Source organism: Arvicanthis niloticus, chromosome 11 (genome assembly GCF_011762505.2).
Source record: "Arvicanthis niloticus isolate mArvNil1 chromosome 11, mArvNil1.pat.X, whole genome shotgun sequence".
NCBI lineage: Eukaryota > Metazoa > Chordata > Mammalia > Rodentia > Muridae > Arvicanthis > Arvicanthis niloticus.
In genome coordinates, this window is record NC_047668.1 from 41,636,282 (window position 1) to 41,653,790 (window position 17,509).

Here is a 17,509-nt window from a genome sequence, read left to right on the forward strand (position 1 = left end):
TCTTAACCATTGGGCCATCTCTCCAGTTCCACTTCACGATTATTTCATGCTCAATACTTTGCACTAATATTCTGTGGAAGACTTCTTTTGGCACTGAAGAGTGGCTACAACTAGGAAATAAAAACAAGATAGAACATGAGGCATGAAACTAACAATGATCTGTCAACCACATTCTACACTCCAGCCCTCATGTATCCTACTAACAAGTTTAAATGATGTTTGCTTCTAAGTTCTTTCTGGAATCGAGTCATCCAATGCCAAGGACTCCACCTTATACAGGTAATGAGGCAATGTTCTAATTCTTCCTCTTTTTTTTTTTTTTTTTTTTTTTGTTTTGTTTTGTTTTGTTTTGTTTTTCGAGACAGGGTTTCTCTGTCTAGCCCTGGCTGTCCTGGAACTCACTCTGTAGACCAGGCTGGCCTCGAACTCAGAAATCTGCCTGCCTCTGACTCCCAGGTGCTGGGATTAAAGGCGTGCGCCACAACTGCCCGGCCAATGTTCTAACTCTACTGAGTTTGCCTGATCTATACTCCTTTAAAGTAAACCAATAAGTAATTGGTAATGTCTATCCAGGGTGACTGACTAGTAGATCCAAAGCACATCACATTGTACAAGGATCACACAGAATCAAAATTAGGGGACAGCTAAGCCCCATATGTGGGCTGTTCTCTGTGGCACATGCATCATCTGAATACACACTGAACGCTTTTGCCTAGTCTAGATCCTAAATGTTTTCATGAGCAAATTTTGGTCAGCTCTGGTGATGTTTCCCATTGCAGTGTTAATGTGAATGTTCACTGTTTGAGCCAGGGAATCTACAGCATCAGATGTTCCCCAGATCCTATGTTATATTATTAGGAATAAACTGTTCTTGACAAGATGGATGGGCTTACCTGGCAGTAGGCAAGTAAACCTAAACTTTAATAAATGTATTGAGCATTAAACAGGAATACCGTCAGCTTACCTACAGGTGATTCCGCTGGGGTACGTTACCACCTAGTTTTCTCTTGTTTCCTGCCAGCCTTTCTCTTCCCCTCTTTCTGTCCTCCTTTCTATCTTTCTCTGTCCCTTCTTTGCTCTCATGGCTCTACTTCTGCCTCTACCCCTTCTCCAGGTCCTCACTCCCCTTTCCCCAAATAAACCTCCCTTATACCAAGTCCATCTCAGGGGGCCTACCACATAACCCCCTATGCACCTCATAACCACCACCACCAAACCAACATCCATTTAAAACATCTGATTGTTGTTAAAGGTAAAAGCCATTTCTAGATTCTGACCTGTTTTATAGGGCCTGTCATCTAAAATTTATGTTTTTATTTTTTTAATTGTTGTCTCTCCAGTTTCCTAGCATGTGGTGCCTTTTTATCAAAGGTTCTCCACCAATAGGCAGGATGAGAGGAAGAAGCTGAGAACAGACACACGGCTACTTGATAATAGCCTTGGACCAAGAGAAAGGAGGTTACGTTGCTGGACAACAATTGGACTTACTTAGGGATTTTATTGTATTTCTTCAAACAAAAATGAGATCAGGGGAATGACAATTAAATCACAAGACTTAACCCCAGAATTCAGAAGTTGGGAGAAATATGCTGTTTCCTGGCATTATCCTGTCAGAATGACTTTGAACCCAAATATTTGCCTCATATTAACATATGGCTCTTCTGCATATACATAAAAGCAGGCTAGGAGGATGTGAGGAAACTCAGTATTTTATTCATGTCCTGGGGCTGCTGTAAGCTCTCCAGCCCTACAGGGGAGGGGGCTGTCTTAAAACAGGTTTTCACAGTTTATTATGTCATTGCTGAATATTTTTCTCTAAATGTATGAGTATTTTCATAGACATGTATGTTTGTGCACCTGGTCTGTTGGGGTAACCTACCCCCACACACATTGTATCAACTGTTTGTGAAAGTGTGTTCCTGTATTCTCAATTGTTAATTACTGTGCTGGCAGGATATATAAATGTTTGTCACTTCACACCTACCCCAAAAAGAGCATTCTCTGAGATTATCATATTAGAAAGTAAACTGCTGTGGGGGAGGTCATGGAAGGACATGTTGCCCTCAATCTGGCCAAAAGGCAACACTAAGGTATGTACTGCATAGTCCTGCTGCTGATTGGCTGAGAATGAGTAAGCTGTGGATCTCATGCTATAACCAATTATATATCTCCAAATATGTGTATGTGTGTGTGTATCCCACTATGTTAATAGCTTGGCCTGTGATAAAGCTTAACCTGGTGGCTTGAGCTGGGGTAGAGGGGTAGAAGAAGGAAGCAGAACAGGAGCAGGGCAGGGAGCTGGATGGGACTAAGCCCCAGCAAACAGCCCTGTATTATACAAATGTCTCTGTGTCTATCATTCAACCCCAACCACAACACTGGTGCTGTTGAAGGGCCATAAGAGGGCATCAGATACCCTGGAAGTGGGTGAGTGAGTGGGTGTTGGGAACCTGACTCCTGCAACAACTAGTATTTAAACTGCTGAACCATCTCTCCAGCCTGATTTCTTAGTTTTTACAAAATGTATCACTGCATACACATAGTAGGGATGCTGGTAACTAGTAAGAATTCAATTATTCAAAAATGAAAGTTTTTTAAAATCTGAAAAAACGAGCATGACTCAGTTTTCTAAAAAAGCTACAGTCTCATTTGTGTTCAATTTAAAAAATTTTAATTATGTGCACTGGTGGGAGTCCCCCTGGAGGCCAGGTGTCAGATCCGTTGCAGGAGGAGTTACACACAGTTTGAGCACTTTGCGTGCTGGGAACCCAACTCAGAATTTTTGCAAGAGAAGCCATCTCTTCAGCCCTTACATTAATTTATGTTTATACTGAGCTCCCTGTAAGTACTCTGCTCACCTGGCTGAAGTCTACTTATGTGCTTGTATGCTGTATGTGGAGCCCTGTGTTCTCTCAGCATCATGTATATTAGGTGTAGTGGTACACACTTATAATTCCCTCACTGGGGAGGTAGAACCAGGAGGATCAGAAGTTCAAGGCTCTCTCCTGACTGCATAGATCCAGGCTAATCTGGGGTCCTGAGGCCCAGCCACAAACCAACCAGAATGAATCATTTGAGGACAAAGGTATGATATGGGTCTCTTCTGTATTACCAGATTTTGAATGTTGGAAATGGGCTTTCAGTTAAGGTCTCTGGCCACTGTAAAACTGGAGAACTGGTGAGTCTCTTCTGTGGGCTAGTGAACCAGAACTTGGTCACTTTAGACTGTAGTTATCTCCATCAAGTTCCTTTCCAATTCATTCTCTTCATTCAAACTCTCATGTTTAGTTTCTCCTGTTGTCCAGTTACTCTGAGCTCTCAATGGAGAGAAAGAAGTATTTCAGAAGGTGGATGGCTCAGTGGTTTAAGAGTACTGGCTACTCTTCCAGAGGTTCTGGAACCAGCAACCACATGGTGGCTCATGACCATCTATGCTGGGATCTGATGCCCTCTTCTGGCATGCAGGTGTATATGCAGATAGAACACTCAAAAACATAAAATAAATAAATAAACAAACAAATATTTGGCTGGAGAAATGGCTCAGCATTTAAGAGCACCAACTGCTCTTCCAGAGGTCCTGAGTTCAATTCCCAGAAACCACATGGTGGTTCACAACCATCTGTAATGGGGTCTGGTGCTTCTTCTGGTGTGTCTTAAGAGAGCAATGGTGGTGTACTCATATGCATAAATTAAATAAATCTTTTAAGTATTTCAGAATGGAGAGGCCAGTCACAGTTGCTTGTGCACGCCAGATACTACATGATGTATGATACTTTTGCACACATCCGGGATAGACACTGCAGGTAATTCTGTAAAACGTCTACTGGAGGTGATTTAAAAAGTTCTATAAATGGATCTTTTCAAAATAATGTTAAGACTCATTTCTCAATGAAATGACATCAATTTTTCTTTTTTCCAACTTGAAGGCAAAGGACTGAGTTACTGGACCACTAAAAAATCCCCAGGCTGGGGTTGTAGTTCCACAGGTAGAGCACCTGTCCAGCATGCATGAAGTGATGGTTCGACCCCCACATCACACAAATGGCACTGTACACACCCCACCTGAAATCCTACTACTCAGGATGTAGAGGCAGGGACAAGTTCAGGGCTAGCCTAGGAAAAATGAAACTCTGTCTCAAAGGGACAGTGTGTTCATCAGTCAGGCTCACTGAGCAGTTTTGTACCATGTTTGCGTTTCCATTTTTCTTTCTAAAAGGATTTTCCGGTTTTTGTATGAACTGTTTGGACTAAAACCTTGGAAATGAGTTCTTGGTACATGAACTTTGTATAGCCATATTTCAGTTGTATTGGTGTACTTAAAAAAAAAAAAAAAACTGTTTAATTTTTTGTTTGTTTTTTTCAAGAAAAATTTTCTCTGTGTAGCCCTGGCACTCACCCTGTAGACCAGGCTGGCCTCGAACTCAGAAATCTGCCTGCTTCTGACTCCCAGGTGCTGGGATTACAGGCGTGCGCCACCACTGCCCAACTCCTTTTATTGGGTTCTTATGCCTCTACCTCCCTTCTAAGTCTCATTCTACCCTGATCCCTTCCAACCACACCACTCCCCACAACCACGTAAGAGATCGAGGTTACAAGGCAAAGGGGGTGTAGACTTCTATAGGCTACTTCCTGCTGATTAGGGATGCTGAGTTATGGGGCGGTCCAATCTTGGCTGTCAGGATATCTCCAGTTTCCTGTTTCTCTTTGCTCAGGGACATTTGACAAACCATAACAAAGGCAATGGGGAGCAGAAGCCAACAGAGGCCCTCTTGGTACTCTCCATTTATATCAGAGTCCCCAGAATTAAATGATCTGCAGCTAGCAAAGATTACACCCCTGCTAGTGCATGAGGTAAATCATAATCACCTGCTGTGAGCCTCTTATCTCACACCTGGGATTAAAACAAAACGTTCTCATAAATGGTTTTTAAAATAAAACCAAAATTCTCATTACAAAGCTGCAATTTTTTTGAGGCTTGAGGATTCATATTTCTTGAAGGGCTAGCTTTACCAACTTTATTCAGCAACAGAAAAAAAGCATCCAAATTAATGCTCTCTGACAGGTAGGGTAAGACAAATAAGTAGGGCTTCAAGGTGGCTCAGTAGTGAGTGGGTAGATATTTATGAGGGTGTTTTTTTTTTTTTTTTCTAAAAAGAAAAAAAAAACTTTGAGAATAAAATAAAAGCTTGAAGTCACGTGTGATCGCGCATGCCCTGTCATCCCAGCAATTGGGAAGCTGAGGCAGAAATGCCTAGGCAGGGTTACAAAATGAGCCTAGCTCAAAAAGCCCACCAAACCTTTCCCTCCTGCCAGAACCAAACAAATCCCAAAAGAATTAACCTTTGCAGACAGACTTGGCCTGTCAGTTTTCTCCACATAACCCTGGCTGTTGTTCTGTGTCAGCCTCCCAGTGCTGGGATGTTGTAGGGTCCAGTTCTGCTGTGGGGCTTTTATCCAGCATGGCCCTCTGAGATGCTTCACTGGCTCTTTTATCCTAAAGGTATGGACTACTGTCAAATCAAAGATGAACTTTAAATTGGAATCATAATTTGAATACTGACTTGTGAATGTTGAAGACTACTTAAAATTGGGACTTATCCTGAAAACCTGTTATGATAAAGTAGACCAGGAGCTTTTTAAAAAACTAGCTCAGCAGTACTCACCCTGTGGGTCAGACCTCCCTCTGGGGGGCAGGGGGTCGCATATCAGGTACCCTGCATTTCAGATAATTACATTACGGTTCATAACAATAGCAAATTTATAGTTATAAAGTTGCAATTAAACAATTTTATGGTTCAGGGTCACCACCCATGAGGAACTGTTTTAAGAGGGTCCACAGCATTAGGAAGGTTGAGAGCCACTGAAATAGTATTTACTAAACATAGCTCAACTGCACAAAAGCTAGGCGACAGAAAAATATAATTTGCAGTCTACTAAAGTTACAAACCTGGGGATATGGAGCCCGGACATTCAAAAGAAACACCGTAGCATTTCTATTATTAAAAAGCCTTACACAGTTGTGGCATCTAATTTATGGGGGTGATTTTATTTATTTACTTTTTTGGCTGGGTATGCCATGAACGTGTGTCTAGTGAAAGCGTTTTATACCTCGGTTGTACAGACTAGTTTAGCTAACATGCCAAAAAATAAAAATGTACAAAGTCAGTAACAGTTGAAGATGATGCAAGACATTCCACAACGGACAAATTTAAATCAGTTTATCTTTTTCAGGAAGACAACTTGAAATCTGACCAGGGCTATTAATATTCAGTACCACAAACAGTAAACACAGAACTAAGAAAAAAAAAAAAAAAAAAAAAAAAAAAAAAAAAAAAAAAAACGACTGCAAAAACACAAGGGATCGAGTAGGGAAACTAACTACAAGAGTTAGGAGGCAGATGTCGCTCCTGTTCACAGGAGAGTGAGCGATTAGCATTCTGGTTCCTGGAGACTCTGCTTAGAGCAGCCAAAGAGCAAATAAATGTACAGTCCCCTGAGCATTTTCAGTGACAATAGAGACCTGGTCTCCGGCAGCAAGACGCCGATTGCGTGGGGAGGATCCCAGCGGCACTGTAGAAGGCTTCACGCCCCATCCTATCACCAGCGCCTGCGACAGCAGGCCGATAGTTGACCCCACGCCAGACTTCACAGTTCCTTTAATAAAGACGCTAAAAAGGGGCTTTTAATCAAGATGAAGAAGGTTGCACCCGTTTGAGGGCCTGCCCATCCTCTCCCACCTTTCTTCCTTGCGGTCACCCGGGGACAGAGGCGAGACCGTGCTGGGTCGAGTCAGGACGCCGCCAGCTGAAGGCCAGGAAGGCGCCAACAGGGCCCCAGAGGGACTAGAAAGGACTACAGCCGACAAGATGGCGTAGAGCCCGCGCCGGGGCGGGGCGAGCCACGCCTCCCACAATGCTATGCGACACCTATTTTCCGGGTGTGGGCAGCGCGGTGGTCGGGGACTGCGGCCGGAAGCGAGCTGAGCGGCTCTCAGCGAGCGCCGCCTGCACTTCCGGGGACTTGTGCCTAGCTCTTGAGTCTTCCCTGTAGGCGGCGCGGGAGGGAAAAGTTTGCAGGGCCGTGCTGGGAAGAGCACCGCCGCTTCCCAATGTGAGCAGTTTCCCGAACGCTCTTTAGGAGAAGGTTACCCAGAGAGGTGGTGGACGGGAACATGAGGCAGCGTCTCCTCTTCCTGACCACTTTGGTGCCTTTCGTCCTGGCACCCCGACCTCCGGAGGAACCAGGCACTGGCTCCCACCCGCGACTTGGTAAGAGTTTGGGGAGCAAAGCCTGGGGAGCAAACTGACTTATCTGGCCCCAGAGTACTTGGAGGGACGCGCCGGGGCGCTGGGGGCGGGATTTTGGCTACAGTGGCGCGTCCCGAAGTTTTCAGTGTGGGAAGGGGGGTGTGGCTCTCGGTATTTAGCGAGAGAAAAGAGTTGGGCTTGTCTCTCCGTGAGGAGGGACATCCTGGAGGGGTCTCCCATAGGGACCGAGGGCCTGGGAGGGGCAAGTTTTCCTAGGTTTATTTCTGGAATGTTTAGAAAAGAGGTGTTGACACGTGGGTGGTGCATTTATGGAGCGTGAGATTTGGTTGAGGTCCCTTGCTTGCTAACAAGTGAATCAAAGGTGTTAGGTGTTTCTGCCGAAAGCAAGACCCTGGAAGAAAGGACGGGGGCCCAAAGCTCTACACCACTTGTTGGCTCTCACAGGCTAACTTGAATTTAGGTAGGACGTATTTAACGCAGTACCTGATTGGAAGGTGGCAACTGAAGTGGTTTCATTTGCATTTTCGACTGAATTTGGAATCGGGAATTGGATTTGAGATCATCCTATGCACCGTCTTGTTGGAGAGGTGCTTGGCCGAGAGAGCTAGGCTCAAACTTCCAAGCTAACTCTTGAATTGGCTTGCCACTATGAACGCTTTCCTTGCAATTTTTAACAGATCACCAGGGCTGACCCATTTAAACAGTCTAGAAACTATAGAGTTTCTAGAATTTTTGAATTTTTTTTAAAGCAAGATCGGATTATAAGGAAAGACATGCATTAGAGGTTTGAAGTTTGGTGATAGGCAATTTACCCGGTATCTCAGGATCCTTTAGCTTGCAAAAGTGGCTGTGTAAGACATTTCAGTTAATCACTAACAAAGTTTGAAACACTTTTTATGAGAGGGAGCTTACCGTGTGTCTTAAGATCTTTTATTTTGCAAATCTAAGGCATTTCAGTTAATAAGAAAGCGAGAAATAGCTCACTGTGTGAAATTGTCATTATAGTATTTTATTACTCAGATTGAAGCCCTGTGAGTTTTTGTTTTTTAATGTCTGTTTTGAGACAGGGTCTCACTGTGTATCTCTAGTTGGCCTGAACTCGATGTATACCAGGCTGGTTTCAAACTCAGAGAGATCTGTCTGCCCCTGTCTCCCAAGAGCTGGATTAAAGACCTTGTACCATCACTCCCAGCCTTGTGTTAGGTTTTTTTTTATTTTTTGTTTTTTTGGTTGTTTATTTATTTATTTATTTATTTTGAGACAGGGTTTCTCTGTGTAAGTTTGACTGTCCTGGAACTCACTCTGTAGACCAGGCTGGCCTCGAACTCAGTAATCCACCTGCCTCTGCCTCCCAAGTGCTGGGATTAAAGGCGCCCGGCTTTGTGTTAGTTTGTGTTTTCTTTTTTTTTTTTTCCCCATGAAACTCACTGATAGATACACAGTGAGAACGGGCTGTACTCGAACTCGGGAACTCAGGGCACGTCCGCCACCAGAGGGCAGGCGCTAAAGCGCTGTGCCACCACTCGCTTTTGTGTTAGTTTTTTAACTTGTGTTTTCATCTTATTTACTGAACAGATGTTGTGGTTGACTGGAGTAAACACTGAATGTGTTTTATGTTTGTATCCAAATGATTTTCTTGTGTGTGTTTGCATTTTAAAATGGATTATATACCTGACAAGTTTAAAGAACAGCATAGGAGCTAGTTAGCAAGTGCTGAAATCTAAGTTGATACAAACTGAAAGAAAAAAATTCAGGATGCATAACAGAGATGAGGACATGCTTCATTTTAAGAATGCTGTTAAGAGTAAACTTGCATTTGAGATAGTAAAGTGATTTTTTTTTTTTTTGTACCATTCTGACATAACTTATTACTATTTTCCTGCCCATGGGTAGAAAGAAAAGCATGAATCCTAGGGACTCATACCAGTGTAAAGGAAAACTACATTATTTCTAGATTCTCAGCAATGTATGCAAATCATAGGAATTTTAAAATTTTTATTTTTAAGACAGAGTTTAACTCGATAGGTCTGGCTGTCCTGAAACTTGCTATGTAGACCAGGCTGGCTTTGAACTCATCAATTTGCCTTTGCCTCCAGAATGCCTGGGTGGATTGCTTTCTTTCTTTTTAAATTTTGATAGCAAAGTATAGAACATTCTATGTCAGAAAACAAAAACCAAACCCATAGGTATAATCTGTTGATCTAAGATTTGAAGAACTCATATTCTGGCTGCCAGGAATTAGGCCTGGCATTTAAAGATATAATTTTTTTTTTTAAAGATCTTATTTATTTTATATATCGGAGTACACTGTCCCTGTCTTCAGACTTAACAGAAGAGGGTGTCGGATCCCATTACAGATGGTTGTGAGTTACCATGTAGTTCCCGGGAATTGAACTCAGGACCTCTGGAGGAGCACTAAGTGCTCTTAACCACTGAGCCATCTCTCCAGCCTGGCATTAAAGATATAAAGATGAAATAATATTCATCTTTGAAGGTTTATGACTTAGTGGAAAGAGACTCATTCAGAGATGTAAATAGATACTGTTGTGTGTATGTTAACCTTAAGGTAAATTTCAAAATGTTTCAGACACAAAATCTGTGACCTACTTTTTTTCTCTTCCACCCACCACATCCTCTTTTATTAAAAGTAACACAAAGGAAAAACAGTTTTGAAATCAAAGTGAGACTTATATACCCCAGCTGCAACTTCACTATGATATCATGACTTAGCTCATGTGACTCATAACTTTCCTAAATTATGCAATTCATAACAGTTCCTGAAGTCATTTTTGGTGATCCACAGAATACCCTAGAAGCCAAGTTTCTATTTATTATGTACTTTTTGCCCTTCAGAAAATTATATACCTAATTAATCTTTAGTACAATTATAGTCTAAGTATAGAACCAAGTAAGTTAATGAAAACCAAAACCAAAAAACCCCAGGAATCTTAAATTAAACTGTTTGTTGGTCTTGAACAACAGTCTATTAGTAGGGTTGGGTGAAGCAACAAACAATATGGTGAACTGCCAAGAAAACAAGAGTCCTTTTTCAGAAATCCACAAGGCCTGTTTGTCACTTCATGCTCATGACGACTCACTGAATTCTTCTGAGACCAATGTTTTTCTACCCAACTAAAAAAAAACTAGGTGATGTAGTACTTGCTTGCCTAGCATTTACATGCAAAGCTCTGAGTTTGAGCCCCATCTCACAGCTCATGGCTAGTAGTACCGTTGCACTCAGGATTTAGATGCTTGGCCTCTTCATACTAAAGTCGCTATTTATACAATGCAATCCTATAAAATCCAAACACTTCACACAGATGGCTCCAAGGGAGGTTTAAGGAAACTTTGTTCTGCAGTCGTAGTCAGAGATGCGCCATTTGTGTGATACAAGAAAAAAATGGAGAGCCGAATTGGGGAAATTGGAGAAGTCCTTGCTTGATTGTTATGTGTGAAAGTCCTTCACATGTGATTGTGATTCTTCACGTTTTTTGTTGTGGAAGATAGCACCTGTATACAAGTGGAAGTATAATTTGAAGAGAACAAGAACTAGGTTGATAAGGAAGGAATAATGACAAGACAGTCTTCACCACCGAGAGAAGTGAAAGAAAGAAAGGTTTCTACTTTGCCTCCTTGCCTTAACCGTCAGCTAAGAGAGCGGGCACGTCTTTTTCTAACTTCCTCTTTGTCTGTGCCCCACAAACAGGAATTATAGACTCTGAAGATTGTCAGCCATTACTCCAATTTCTCTTGCTGTGTAGAGATACATGGCTAAATATAATATCTCTAATCTTGTCTTGTTCTCTGAGGCCCCATTCATAGCCAGCTGATGTTCACACCTCCATGTTCAAAAGCACGTTAGTGTAGTATGTTCAAAATTATTTGTTGTGGTGGATAGCCCTAGCCTCTTGTTGTCATGGTAACTCCACTCCTGGGAGGGGCTGCGAAGGAGGAGTGAATCTTGTAAACCTTCTGTCACGACCCTGAGATTAAGAGTCTCATGTTCTACCGACTGAGCTAAATCTCTCGCCCATTGGAAGTCCATAGAAGAAAAGACACAAGTCAATAAGTATCAAATGAATGCTGCATGCCTAGATTGGGCAGATTTACCATTAAACTACACTATTCCCCGGCTATGAGAGCTCTTAACAACTTGCAGTTTCCTAGGTCTTCTTCGTCTTCTCTCTCCACCAACTGCCCTCTAGCTTCGACCAACTGCCAACTCCACGCCCCCTCTCTCCCCCCCTCCCCCCCCCTCTCCTCGTCTTCCCCTCTTTTCATGCCTCTGGCTCCTCCCACTCCTCTTCTACTGCCCAATCACTGGCTGTAGCCTTTATTTAACAAATTTGATTGGACAGAAGGTTTACAAGATTCACTCCTCCTTCGCAGCCCCTCCCAGGAGTGGAGTTACCATGACAACAAGAGGCTAGGGCTATCCACCACAATTTGTCATTCATTTTTTTGGTTAGAAGAGTGAGCATGAACTGGGAGTTGTAGTGGTGGTGGTAGGGGGTGGGAGATGGGGCTGGCACACACTCTTAATCCCAGGTGGAGGCAGCTGAATCTCTTGAGTTCCAGGTCAGCCTGGTTTACACAGTGAGTTTTAGACAGCCAGGGTCACACAGAGAAACCCTATCTTATCCCCCCCCCCCCCCCCCCGAAAAAAGAGTGAGTTTGAAAACAGAGTTGAGGTTGGACCAGGGAGGGGCCTGGGAGTATTGACATTGACCCATTGTCTTACTTGAGTTTTCACCAGTGTACTGCAGTCTCACCGCCCTGGCCTCCTTCAGGGGTTCACCTGGACTCTCAGACTCATTTAGGTTGAGCAGCTATTGGTTAGGGGACTTGCTAGTCTTGACCTAGGTTAGTTTCAGCTTTGATGAACTCACCATACAGGATTAGTTGAAGTAGCTGACTGGTATAAACCCATAAAGTCACAATTTTAGCTGTGAGATTCCGGTTCCCAGGCCCAGTAGAGAGCACTGCTTTCCTTCACTCATGCCTTAGTCCCAAGGAGGAATTCATCCATTCCCAGGGCTTCCCGCACTGACTGGCCAGACTGCATCCCTCTGTGTGTTTTGGAAGTGCTGACCTTGAATCTTCAGCACAGACACAGTACTCAGTGGCCCAGTCCAGGCTTTGGTTTTTCTATTTGTGTTGTTGTTGCTGGGACAAAGAGCATCACTTTGTAGTCTAGGCTGGCACCTTCCAGGGGGCTTGCATTTACACTTAGAGACTATATACTAGGGAAATGTAATTCTATCCAAAAACCAAAATAATGTAAAAGGTCCATAGATATTTCTAGACCCTTCTCCCTAATACTTTATTTATATTTTCCCCGCATACATGAATACATTATGTGTAACTATACTTGTGCATACATATGCCTAGAGTCACACAAAAATGTAGACAAAAATGTAGACATAATTTTTAAACTTTAAAAATTAGATGTAGCTTAGAAATGCTGTGTTTGATGGGAAAAATTTGATTATACTTGAGATGAATTCACTAAATTCAATGGCTGTAAACACTTACTGAGAGATGGCAATTCTTGTGTAAGAGGATGGTGAGGTGGAAAGTTTATCAAATCTCCTATAGGCATCACCACATCAACACCAGGAGAACCAGTTTGTGGTTTAATGGTCCAGCTCTCTCTTCTTCCTTGAGAAATTAATAAGGAACAAATTATAAACTGCTTTTGCCATTGACTTCAGTTTGAGACAGGTTTTCTCTGTTCTTGCCTAAAATCATTGTCTGACTTATCAGCAGTGTGTGTGTGTGTGTGTGTGTGTGTGTGTGTGTGTGTAAGTGTACATACATGCAAACACACATATGAATGTCTGTCTATGTAGGTAGCCAAGCCAGAATCCCAGTAGTCTTTTAGTGATACTTACTTTGTTCATTCAGAAGCAATTTACCTACTGATTTCCACACTGAAGTTCATTGAGATTTTTACTTAATAGTACCTTACACAAAGTCCTTAATATTTCATTCCATGTTCATCAGCTGACCTCCATCTGCCTCTCCAAGAGTCTCATAAATATTTTGTTTTTGTTTTAGAGACAGTCTCAGTATGTAGTCCTGGCTATGAAGACCAAGCTGGCCTTGAACTCACAGCTCTGTCTGCCTCTGTGGTTTGAGTGCTAGAATTAAAGGCTTGTGCCACCATCGCTGGCTTCATGGCCTCATACATATTCTTGCTGTGGTGTTTACAGTACAGTTTAGCTGAGGTGCCTTTTCACTTCTACTGCAGTATATGATATGCCTTCTCTTAGATGTTACCTCATCCTTTTTACAAAACATTTTTATTTTCTGTGTATTTTGCCTGTATATATGTCTGTACCATGTATATGCATCAAAGGATCTTGTAGAACTAGAGTCAGGCAGTTATAAGCAACCATATGGGTTCTGGGAATCAAACCTAGGACCTCTGGAAGAGAAGCTGGTGCTTTTAACCACTGAGGCATCCCCTCTAGTCCTGACCTCATCCTCTTGATACAGATACTACTTTCAGGAAAAGCATCCTTGGCTTGCCAGGCAGGGATGCTAATCCTGCTATGTTTTTCCATAATTGCTTGCTCCCTCCCCCGAAGGTGATACATTTTATGTTAATTTTGTGTAATTGTTCTTTCTCACTGTACTAAGAATGTATGGTTTTTTTTTTTTTATTTTAAATCTCTGTCACATTGCCAGTGCCAGGAGATTCTTAATGTACTTGAATAAATGAGTCCTAGTTTGAAAAGAGCAAAAACATGTAGAATATGAATTTGGGAAAGTTGAGGCAAAGGTAGGATAGAGAAAATAGGAAAGCAGTAAGGAAGATAGGGTCCCTAACTGAATACCACTAGGTAGTGCCAGGTGGAGAACTCAGCTTGCAGCACTTGTCGGAGAAGAGCAGGGCAGTGGGGACTTAGAGAACATTCCCTAGCTGATCCGCCTCTGCCTCCAGAGTGCTGGGAGGAAGGTATGTAGTTTCATGCCAGGCACCAGTTTCCATTGATTTATTTTTTTTTTATTGAGAGATTTGGGTAGAAATGCGGCAGAGGTTGTAGGAGAATGTGACCACCAAGGGTTAAAGTTCTGGAAGTGAGCTGCGGTGAGAAGTTGGATCTGAGGGGCACTTGCTAAGAAGACAGTATTAGGAACAGTAGGTGGCTCCAGTTTGCCTTCCAAGAAGGAGCTGTTTTTTATTGAGTTGTTTGTAATGGCTCTAGGACATCTAATTTGTAATATCCAGTTATTAGAAGAAGGTAATTGCAATGGAAACACAGTAGCTATTTTAAAGTTATTTTACATGTAGCAAGCTACATTTAAAAGGCACATATTATAGACTATATCTTATCTTTATTTTTCTTCTAGCTCCATTTTTATACATTAAGATACTGGGATATGAATAGCTTTTGAAACCCCCCCCCCCCTTGCTCAACTTTGTAGATAGCATTTCGCATGTTCTTAAAAACCTGCCATGACCAGGCTTTTAAATGGTGAGTCGTTTCCCCGGTCCTTTGGAAGTTCCTCAGCTTCTCTCTTTGCCAGTTTAGCTTACCCACTTTCTGGTTGTTTTTAAAAGCAATGCAAGGCCAAATAAAAAGTGAGCTAGATCTTAAACATATGAGTGTCATTTCTGGAAAGGAGCCAGGTGTCTACTATGCCTTACTATTCACTAAGGTAGAGTGCAAAAAGAACCTTATGTTGAGTGTCCCCACAGGTTTGCTTATATATTAGCTGCAGGAAGCATTGTTTTTAGCTGTTTCTTAACTTTAGCTTGAGCGGTTTTCTCTTCCTCTTTCCTTTTTTTCCTCTTAATGGTATGGGGCAAGAAGGCCTTTGAGGGCAGGTGGTTCTATTTCTTTCTAGGGTGGCCTTGAACTCCAGTCATCCTCTTTCTTGCCTCTGCTTTCAGTGACTAAGGTTACTGGTAGGAGCCCTCATGCTGCCAAACTTGTTTAGTGGTTTTCATATTTGGATTCACATGAACATCACCTGGAAGGCAACATATACTGTTGGACCTCACACTGAGGATTTCTGAATGTTTGTGTTTCTAACAAGCTCCCAGCTGCTCATGCTGCTGGTGTGTGTGTGTGGGGGGGGGAGGGGGTGCACACTCTAAGGAGCCCTGGTCCATGTTACTGACAATAAAAGTACAATATTGAAGTTGGGTCTCTAAGTCAGTAGGTGCGATTATGATCTTAAATGAAACCAAGTTCATGTACTAGCCTGTATCAAGGCAGTTGACAGCTAAAGGATTGTATCGGCATCTCAGTATTGAGAATTCCTGTAGTTTGTGAACATGATCCTGATGAGTCAAGCTTCCATGCTGAATGTTTTGTGGTAAAATACTATAATGAGAGCCAGGTGTGGTGGCCCCCACTTGGGAGGTGGATTCAGGATCAGAAGTTTCAGACCAGCCTGCGACCCTGTGAAATAATGTTATAAGAAAAAGATGCAGTGATGCATAAAACATGACTCCTTTTTGGTCATTTCCTAATCTGTGGGATAAGATATGTCATAAGCAAAAGTGTCAAGAAAAAGATACAGAGAGCTGTAAACTTCAGAGGGAAGAAATGCCATGTTTGTTTGAAATGCTAGGAAGTCAGAGACCAAAGAGGTAGACAGTCCCAAGAGGGTGAGGCTATTTTCACATGTGTTCCAACGCACTTTAAAGTTTGAGTATTTCAGCCTGGATGGAATTTTAAAAAAACAACCAAACCAAACCAAACAAAACAAACCAGGGCTGTGTTGTGCTAGGCTTTATTTTTATTTTGTCCTTTGGTTCTTTGGCACACTAGTAGCATCAGGGTTTGTGATGGTAGACACATTACTTAGTCTTATCTGAGCCTGTTTGTCTTCATTTGGAGAAGAATTACAGTCTTGGGATGTTCTGTGTAGTGTAGTAGGGAAAGCTTAGGAATTGTTGAACAAGTTGGTTGACCAAGAAGCATGTTTCTTGGAGGTTTTCCGTTGGTTCCCCTAAGCTATATGATGGCAGTATCAAATCACCATGTTCATCTTGTGTTAGAAAAGGGTGACATCTAACAACTGTGAATTTTAAGTCAGAACCTTAATGAATGTTGATTAACTTTCATCTAGTTAGCATCATGCCTTGCACACTTACTTTCTCAGGTTTACTTAAGTGTTATGCAACAGTAAGGTGTTCTCTCTGACCGCACTATCAAAACTATTCAGTACTTTTATCTTGCTTTAATATTCACAGCACTATCCTCTGTTTCTTCTTTATTCCCTCCTTCCTTCTCTTTCCCTTCCCTTCCTCCATTACGTCTCTTTATTCCCTCTCTTCCTTTTTTGGAGACAGTCTCACTGTGAGTGTATCACACTGGCCTGGAATTTGCTATGTAGCCCCCACTCTTCTAAACACATACCTCTGGCTTGCCTGGATTTAGGTGTGTGACCCAGGCCTGGCTTGTGTACTTTTTCTTGTGCATATCTGGGTATTACACTAAAATGATTGTTCACTTGGGGAAGAACTTTGTTCCATTGCTGTTGTGTTTCAGCTCTTGGACTTCATTTAGTGCCTGGCTTATAGCTGCAGGCCAATGAGTTGATGAACACACTGATAGGGAATATTTAGGCTGATTTATTTTATAAAATGTTGTTTTAATTTAATGTGTATAATTGCTATGCCTGCATGCATGTTTATGCTCCACTTGTGTGTCTGGTATCCTTGGAGGTCAGAAGAGGGTGCCAGGTCCTAAGGAATTAGAGGTATAGTTGTGAGCCACCAAGTGGATACTGGGAACTAAACCCTAGAAATCTGTAAGAATAGCAATTACACTTAGCCTCTGAGCTGTCTCTTCAACTCTATAAAAACATTTTTAAGGCTGGATGTGATAGCACAGGCAGGCCTGTAATGCTAGTATCCGGGAGGTGAGGTAGAATCAGGAGACTAAGGACTAGCCTGTTCAGGTCCACTCTGGACTGCAGAAGATTCTGTCTCTATATCTCTTAAAGGTGGATGTGATGGCTCATATTTTTAGTCCTAGCACTTGAAAGGCTGAAGCAGGAGGATTACTAATTTGGGCAACAGTGAGGCCCTGTTTTCAGAAACCCAAGCAAACAAACAAATGCCCATAATCCCAGTACTTGGGAGGCTTCAGTTCCTGGGGAAAATAGCCATATAGTATACTCCTGTGGCCCAAATAGAATTATTCTTAATTTTTGGTTGAAATAAATAATTGAACATTTTTTATATTCTTTTTAAAAAATGTTTTAAGTTTTTACTG

General features: G+C 42.2%; 1 protein-coding gene across 1 annotated transcript in view; it reads left to right on the plus strand.

Moving 5' to 3' along the window:
• The first annotated feature begins 6,916 nt into the window (after positions 1-6,916).
• Adam17 (ADAM metallopeptidase domain 17) overlaps positions 6,917-17,509 on the plus strand; it is a 43,389-nt gene continuing 32,796 nt past the window's right edge. The window contains exon 1 of the mRNA XM_034513873.3: positions 6,917-7,268. Within this exon, the coding sequence (XP_034369764.1) occupies positions 7,172-7,268 (97 nt within the window). The 5' untranslated portion in view covers positions 6,917-7,171. The remainder of the gene's footprint in view (positions 7,269-17,509) is intronic.